An 8,429-nucleotide genomic window follows, 5' to 3' on the forward strand; every position below is an offset into this window, starting at 1 on the left:
TTTTTTCCAAGTTTGCTGATTGTTGGTTGTTGTTCTGTTGGTAAAATTCTTTGGCAAGGACAGAACACTTTTTACCTAGCTACTTACCTTTTTTAAAAGAAAGTTGTATTTCTCCCCTACTTTTATTTCATTGCCAGCATCTAGTACCTTATTCTTACAAGTTATTTTTACAAATTAAGTGATTCTGGGAATTGTTTTTTAAAAAAGTAAAAGATTTCAAAATGACTTTTTAAAATCTATCTTTTGATTTAAATTGTGCCAGATAGTACAACACCATTATTTTAACTGTTTTTATCCATTGTCTAGAGAACTGTAATTATATATTATTAATCTGAATGAATAAAAGATGAATGCTATAGTCATTGCTCAATACAGAACATGTGCAAATATAATGAATCATGTTTTCATCTCTTCAGGGTGAATACTCTGGCTTTGTATACAGCTATGCAGTAGAGGAACCACTCTCAGTGGGGCACAAGAGGGCTGGCTATCTGCCGAGTCTCTTTTGGGGATTCATTACACTGGGCAGACTCATTTCCATCCCTGTCTCCTACAGAATGAAGCCAGCAACCATGGTTTTCATCAACGTGGTATGGCCAAATCTTATTCACCTAGTAAATGACATTATAAATAAGTGTTATGTATCTCAATACATCTGGAGGGCATCATGTTTTGAAGTGATGGAGATAGATTGATATACTGGCCCTTTGGGGAGTCATATGAACTACAGGTCTAAATGAAAGCTTACGATTTCCAACAAAGCAATCTTTATATATATATATATATTTCAATTCCAGAAGTTCTTCTGGAGTTGTTATGCCAGTTCTTCTTTTTAAAAAAAAAAAAAGGCCGTAATGAATAGTATGATTATATTCTTTTCCTAAAAATATTTGTGTTTTGGACAAAATAAAACACTTCTCTTGTTATAATTCAATATAACAATGTTAATTAAGACAAAGTACAACTGTAAAGCAATTGCTAATTATGATTCCGATAATTCAGATCCAGAAGTATATTTCAACAAATGGAACATTATTCATAGAAGAATAAAGGATCTCTCCTATAGAGGAAGGTTGCAATGTATGTAGGTGTTCTTATCAGTTCCCCTGTAGCCATGTATCCTACCTTCCTTTCTGTATGACAGGTTCCCTATTTTTTCCTAAACTCTGAAAAATACTTCTCTGAATTAGATTTAGTAAAAACAAAATAATGGCATTAACCATACAGAGTATATGTTAAGAAAATTACATTACAGACAATACAGTAGCAAAACTCTGGAGGAAAATAGTATCAATCACTCAAAATGTTGGCTCCCATTTCAGTTCTTTGCTGCAGGTGTCAAGGTACGAAGTTGAAGTAAGAGAGCAATGAGATGGCAAGTTAGTCAATCAGAATGTTAGTCAATCTCTCTCCTGAAAATTTCCTGCAGAATCTGAAATGGTGTCAAGCAAAGATTCTTGGAACATTTTTGTCAGGCACAAAGACCCAAGACCATACGTTAAGCTCCAATTAAGAAGATTTATAGCACAAACTTTGTTGACACAAAGTCAACTAATGGTCAGCAGTAATTTAGTACTAGATAAAAAGTTAACAAAATTCAAGAAGGGGAGTAGACTTGGATCACTTGTGGAAACCTAATGACTCCAGATTGATTCCTCTCTTGATTCCTCCCCCAGACTCTGTCTAAACTTTTCCTACAATTTTAGATGCTGATTTCAGAATCCATAGAGTAGTATTTATTATTTTCTCTCTGATATATTTTTATAATTGCTATTCCTTCTTTCACAGCTGACTTTGACTGTCTTGATTCCTCTACTTTCCCTTTTAATGTCATTGCAGGTTGGAGTGCTTATAACATTCTTCCTGCTCCTAATTTTTTCAACCAGTGTGGTTTTTCTCTTTGTGGGGACTGCCTCTCTTGGCCTCTTCCTCAGCAGCACATTCCCCAGTGTGCTGGCCTATACTGAGGACATCCTCCAGTACAAAGGTAAAGTCTCCCCATGTTTTCTTTTGCTAAAATGAGTGGCTGGAGAATGTCAGTTTAGGAAAACAGGTGATAGGACCCATAGAAGGAACGCATTAATGACTTACTACCTTCTAGAGTCACTGAACCATTAATGTGCCAAAACAGCAGAAAGAAAGATTGGTTTACATTGGCTCAGATCTTGCTGAGTGATGCTAAATTAGTCAGTAATGGAGATTCTGCCTATCTCACTCTCATTTTGTGCAAATAAATTCCTGATATTCTGCCAGCCTTTCTAAGAGAGAATGGTTTGAATTATCTGATTTGCTTTGTTTGTCACACCTTATTTCTCCCATTCTGGGTATTATTTGCTTTGCCCCAAGTTTGATTGCATATTGTTAAATGCAATACAATATTGTATATACTATACAATATTATTGTATAACATAATGTAATATATTACTGAAGTTGAATTCAACAACTGATGATTTTATTGAAATGCCCATGACATTTTCTTGGAAATCAAATGGAAGTAGTTTCTTGTTCCTTCTTCTGGGAGGTTTACTCAACTTCTCAGTCTTCTCTACTGCCCTGATATTTTGTAATAATTCCCATCATAATACAACAAGGACGACACCTTCTTAGGGTTTTTTAAATCAGCCAAGATCAGCTAAATGCTACCACATTATTGGGTAAATGTTGAAAGTGAAAAGACACAGAATGGTTCTCAAGGTATTAATTTTTTTCTTCCAGGGTGAATAAACCACAAATCCTGATGCTTTTTTCTTCCTTATTTGTTTTGATAGGGACACATTAACGCTGAATGTTTATCTTGGACTTCAGCACAAGACAGGTGGCATTCTTGACAAGTCATTTATATTAGAGATTAATTTTTACCATTTACATCTGAATGTTTCAGTCATAGACTACAATATTATATCATCTGCATAATTAAAACAGATGCCAACTTTTTAATTCCAGGCTGTGCCACTACTGTATTGGTGACAGGAGCAGGAATTGGAGAGATGGTTCTACAGTTGCTGGTAGGGTCGGTAAGTATATTAGATATCAAAATGACACTCTGCTGGATGTAAATTAACATCTAACTACCTCCCAGAAAATAAAGAGAACATTTCAACCGCTGAAGATAAAATTGAAAATTTTATCCCAAGACTGTTAATAGTGTCTGCACCAACTGAATGTCAGAAAAGTATCTGAAAAGCCTTATATGGAGATGTCCCATGTGAGCATTTTAAATAAATAAAATGCTGTAAACTATATATGGAATTTGGGGCACAGAAGCATATTATGGACCACTAATGTATCTTATAGCATAGGGTGGCAGCTTGTAGAGAGGGTGCAAAGAAAGCTAGCAAAATTCTGTAAGACATATTTCTAATATGTGGAAAGACTGGCCAGTAGTAATCGTATGTTGCAAAGTGTGCATATTTCCACTGAAGTGTGATCTGCTAGTAGATTGAAGCTTAGAGGTACCCTGATGTTTAAATTGAAGAAATGGAAAAAGCATTTCTGCATGTAACCATGTTGCTTCTGAGCTTTTGGCACTTCTTGAATTGCAAGTCTTTCCATGCACATACAAACACAGAGTGGAAACACACACTAATGTCCAGCAGGTAGAAACCCTGGGGAAACAGATGGCATTTGCTACTTTCCCTGAAGGTCAGACAGTCTGGCACAAACTTCTTCTGTAGGGAAATGAAGTCCGCATAACCTCAGTCAGCAATACTGGAGCACTTTTAACATTAGACAATCAGCTGTGCTCATTAGTTTTTAAGACAGTATCCAAAGCTTGAAAACCTAAATTACCTTGTTTTTTTTCTGTTAGATCATTCATGATCAAGGAAGCTATAGTTTCCTGGTGTGTGGAACCATCTTTGGAACTTTTGCCTTTACTTTCTACGTCTTCCTTCTATTTTTCCACAGGATTCACCCTCAGTCCCAATCAGGTGAGACTTCAGCTCCCCCCCCCCCACCAGCAGCAATTCTGAAAAGAAAGGAAGGCAGATCAGGTGGAAGAGAGTGTATGTTCCTAAAGAACAGACAGGGAAACACTCTGAATTTTATAAAAAATCAAGGAAGTGTTTATTTTACAGCTGCTTCCTTTCCCCCTTTCCTGCTTGGATTGGACTGAATGCCCAAGCAACCACATAGCCCTTGACTTTCCCCTTTTCTTGGACAAGGAGACCATGAAAAATAAAGCTAAGAAAGAAAAGTCTACAAACACTAAATAAATAAGCAGTAGTTAGTTTTCTTTGCTATGTTTAGAGGAGATTAAAACCTCCAGCGATGTACATTTTCAAATTACAGTTGACACCATTTCCATTGAAGAACTAAGGAAGCATGGATATAAGGAATCTGAAATTATACATCAAGAACCTAAGGCCTTCCATTTTCAGGCTGCACAATCCAGCATGTCCTAATTTGAAGGATTAATAGTCCAGCATCCTATAGGAAGTCACGATTTCCCATTTCTGTAATGTAACATAGAATCGTCTATTAAATGCTGTCAGAATTATTTTAAATTATTAGTATTAATTATGTTCAAGGGCACAATTTTTCAAGCCAAGTGCAGAAATGAATCTTCCTACTGCTGTGCGCTTTAGGAAGGAGGTTTACCTCAGTAGTCATGAATCCACATAAACTGTCCCATTTAGAAGTCAATTGTATGCAAGACTTGGTTCTACTTTATGAGGTATCCAGTACATATATGAAGGAATAATGTATATATGAGTTGGAGAATACACATTTTGAAGAACAGCACCTGCCAAAATTGATGTCTAGAAGTATGAGTCTTAATCCTCATCTATTGTATGTTGTAAACCAGTATAATAGTACTTCATAAATCAAGTAGGGGGGGAAAGTATGTGGTATTTTAATGAATTTTTTAAACAGCCAGTGAAAGACATTTGGTACTTTATTTTAAATGACAGCTTCAAAATCTTGTTTTGTAGATATGGATATATCACCTGACAAGCAGCCAACAATAGGGGAACACGGACTTTATCAGAGCTAAATAAAACAGCAAATTCTTACATGGATCAAGCACATGGTCATTTCAGCTGAAAGATTTGTTATCAAAGCCTGATTTGAATCTACCTGATTTTTCTACAACTGAACTCCTTGATTACAATTCATTCCCATTTATGATTAGAAGGGATTGGTCATAACAATGATTGAGGGACAATCTGCAGAATCCTAGAGGCCAAACTTTTGATATATGATCAATTAAAGTCCATTCAAAAGCTCAGTTGGGGAAAAAAAGTACTACTGTCATTTTACAAACCTTGCTGACAGGAAATTGGGGGTAGGGATGGGGATATAGTAGTATTTTATATGTAGGAAGTTTTGGAAAGCACCCTTCTTAATTATGTACGCTGAAAACTCTTTAATTGCAGGAAAAATTTAAAAATCTCCACCCTTCGTGTTGTACATAGCCAGAATAAATCTGTTGTTATAAAATTGCCACCCAGCTTGAAGTATTCAAGTTTTGTCTGTCCCCAAATGGGACTTTACTATGTACTGGTAGTAAAAAGCCCTAGACGCTGTAGATAGTACAGTATATAGTTTAAGTAAAAGTGGGTTAAGTTTGATTGAATCAGTATAAGCTGGCCTTTTAACGTTAGCCTACTAAATGGTATAAGCCAGATGGGCTACTTTGTCAGAAAAGCCCAAGTTCTGAAGTATTACCAAATTTAAAGTACATGAACACAAATGTTATGTTTCTTGCAATTGTGCAATATTGTAAAATAGGTGCCTTCCAGGAAGAGAACTAGAGAAGTACTAAGTAAGTGATGGCTATTCTCATGACTGGCTCAAATGAAGGTAATGGGATAGGTAGGAATTGCAAATGCTGTCCCAGGGGGTATACATCTGTTATGTATATATGAAGGAATGTTAAATATAGTATTGTTGCATGAACTTGTGAATTGACCAAGATGGGACCCAGCAACATTACTTAAGCTATTTTTCCTAAGAGGCTTGTTGCACTTCTCATTTCAAAATTGTATATTTATACTAAATTTGTATTGCAATGTGGCTTTTGGATTGCTATGTTGCATGGGTATGCACCCTCATCTTTGATTTCCATGTTGTTTAAACCTTAAAATGCACTGTCCTTATTACAGAGCACGTGTACTCACGTTTATATATTCAGATGAGTGTAAACTTTTCTAATTGCCCATTTCTAGATTTTTAGATTTCTAGACCAGAAGGTCAATATTAATATCAATTTCATGTGTGAAAATTCTGGCATTATGCAAAGCTGAAACTGATGAAGACAGAAGCTTCTGCTGCTACAAAAGAAAGGTCTCCATACTGTTTTATCTTCAAGCTATTTTTAATATGTGAGAGTAAAAAATTAATTTTACAGGTAATATATTAAAATTAAGAATGAATTTCAGTTTTCCCACCTACTTGCTGGAGTACAGCATCCAATCGATCACTTAATAGCCAAATATAGCTCATACCAAAATACAAACCAGGATTGAAAATTTGAAAAAATTTAACCTTCAATCATCTTGTTTGCTTGATTTGCATTTATAAATCACAGTTTATTTTGATTGCAGTTCGAACCAGAGATTGTGGTTTGTAAGAGATGGTTTAGTATGTCATATAAATGCAACCAATTGTGATTTATTCTATAACCCACATTAAGTAAATATGGATTAACATAATGTGTGAACTCAGTCTGAGTAAAACAATCTGCAACAAGTGTTTTTTGTAGATGCAGCCTAAGGCAAAAAATATGAAAAAAATATTAACAATCTTTGCTTTGGAGAGTCTTTATCAATTGTTTTAATATATAAAAGTATAAATGGGCAAAACATTATGAATAAAGTAATTATTCCTGTTTCAAATATGAAACGGGCTACTTGGAGCAGGCTGCATTTCAAAAGTGTTGCATCAGGAAAGCAAGTGTTCCAAATCTGAGGTACAGGAGGTCTTTAAAATATTTAATTAGCAAACCTGCATCAAACTGAGCACACGCTGTATCTGGATTATGCACCTGAAAACCTGATTTGTTGCTTTATTCATTGTTTTCTAGACTGCTCAATAGCCAAATGTCTTTGGGTGGTTTATACTAAAAATACAATTTGAATAAAAATAAATAAATAAAATCAAATAACATAAAAACAAAAACACTAGTAGCTGCACAAAAATAATTCAAAGAAATAGAATTAAAGTTCAATTGAAGAGCCTTGGGGGGAAAAAAAACGTTGTCTTTATCTGGAACTAAATGATGCAAACGGGGTGCCAGTCCAGCTTTCTTAGGAAAAGATCCATAAATTGGTATCCACCATAGAAAAAGTTCTCTCCCTTGTAAAGACCTGTTGGAGGAGACCTAGAGAGCCTCATGGGATGACTTTAAGGCCTGGGATACATATGAGAAATAACCTGAAGTACAGACACCCATTAGGACAGGCAGGGCACCATTTGGCTGGACAGACCTTCCACCCATAAACAGGATTTCTGTCTTCTCTATACTAAGTCTCAGTTTATTGGTCATCATCTAGTCCATTTCTTGCCAACCACTAGTTTAGAACACCAAGCACCTCACCTGGTTAGATAAAAAGGAGAGGTGGAGCTGAATGTCATCTGCTTATTAATGACTGACATATGCTCATCTTACACTCTCCCAGCAGTCATATGTAGATCAGTGTTTCTCAACCTCAGGAACTTTTAAGATGTGTGGACTTCCAACTCCCAGAATTCCCTAGTCAGAGCAGAAGTTGAAATCCACACATCTTAAATTTGCTCAGGTTGAGAACCATTGATGGAGGTATTAAAAAACATAGCTGAGCTCTGAAAGGTTCAGACAGCCAACCGCCATGAGGCAGAAATCACACAGAGTCGTCGGGAGTTGAATAGCGTATACATTTAATAAATCCTTCTGGATTTCTGGAAATCCTAATGAAGTGGTCAAATAAAATGGAATCATTCTAGTACTGTGTGCTTCCCAACTCTGATAGTTCTAGGAGAATATCAATCAATGCTATTGAAAGCCACTGAGAGGTCCAAGTCATCCTACAGGATGACTTCCTTTTCCATAATCAAGCCTGAAACCAGACTGAAATGGATCTAAAAAGTCAGTTTCACCTACTAAAGTCTGGAATTTATAAACTACCACCCACTGAAGCACTTTGCCACATTGACAAAGAAGCACAATCTACAATGAGAACTTGGCAACTGGGAGGCTGTGAAATAGATATGAAGCCTGCTCTAACTGATATATGGTATATGAAAACGAAACACTGCATTGATCAGTTATTGGAAACATAGGAAGAAAGGGATTCGGATTCAGTCATTTTAAAAGCAAGGTATATAAATAGGACAAAATAATCCCAATCTAGTGAAAGGGGACTATATTCAGCCCTTGGTGCTAGATCGTTTCACACTGCAATCCAAAAGGAAACCTCAGAAGACACAGTCACCTTGCCTGGTTGGT

The 8,429-nt window shown here is 35.9% G+C and overlaps 1 protein-coding gene across 1 annotated transcript in view; it reads left to right on the top strand.

Moving 5' to 3' along the window:
* MFSD4A (major facilitator superfamily domain containing 4A) overlaps window positions 1-6,937 on the top strand; it is a 44,471-nt gene extending 37,534 nt beyond the window's left edge. The window contains exons 6-10 of the mRNA XM_032218539.1: window positions 417-590; window positions 1,840-1,987; window positions 2,945-3,015; window positions 3,810-3,930; window positions 4,936-6,937. Of these exons, the coding sequence (XP_032074430.1) occupies window positions 417-590; window positions 1,840-1,987; window positions 2,945-3,015; window positions 3,810-3,930; window positions 4,936-4,997 (576 nt within the window). The 3' untranslated portion in view covers window positions 4,998-6,937. The remainder of the gene's footprint in view (window positions 1-416; window positions 591-1,839; window positions 1,988-2,944; window positions 3,016-3,809; window positions 3,931-4,935) is intronic.
* Window positions 6,938-8,429: the final 1,492 nt, after the last annotated feature.

This window comes from Thamnophis elegans, chromosome 5 (assembly GCF_009769535.1).
Source record: "Thamnophis elegans isolate rThaEle1 chromosome 5, rThaEle1.pri, whole genome shotgun sequence".
Taxonomy (NCBI): Eukaryota; Metazoa; Chordata; class Lepidosauria; order Squamata; family Colubridae; genus Thamnophis; species Thamnophis elegans.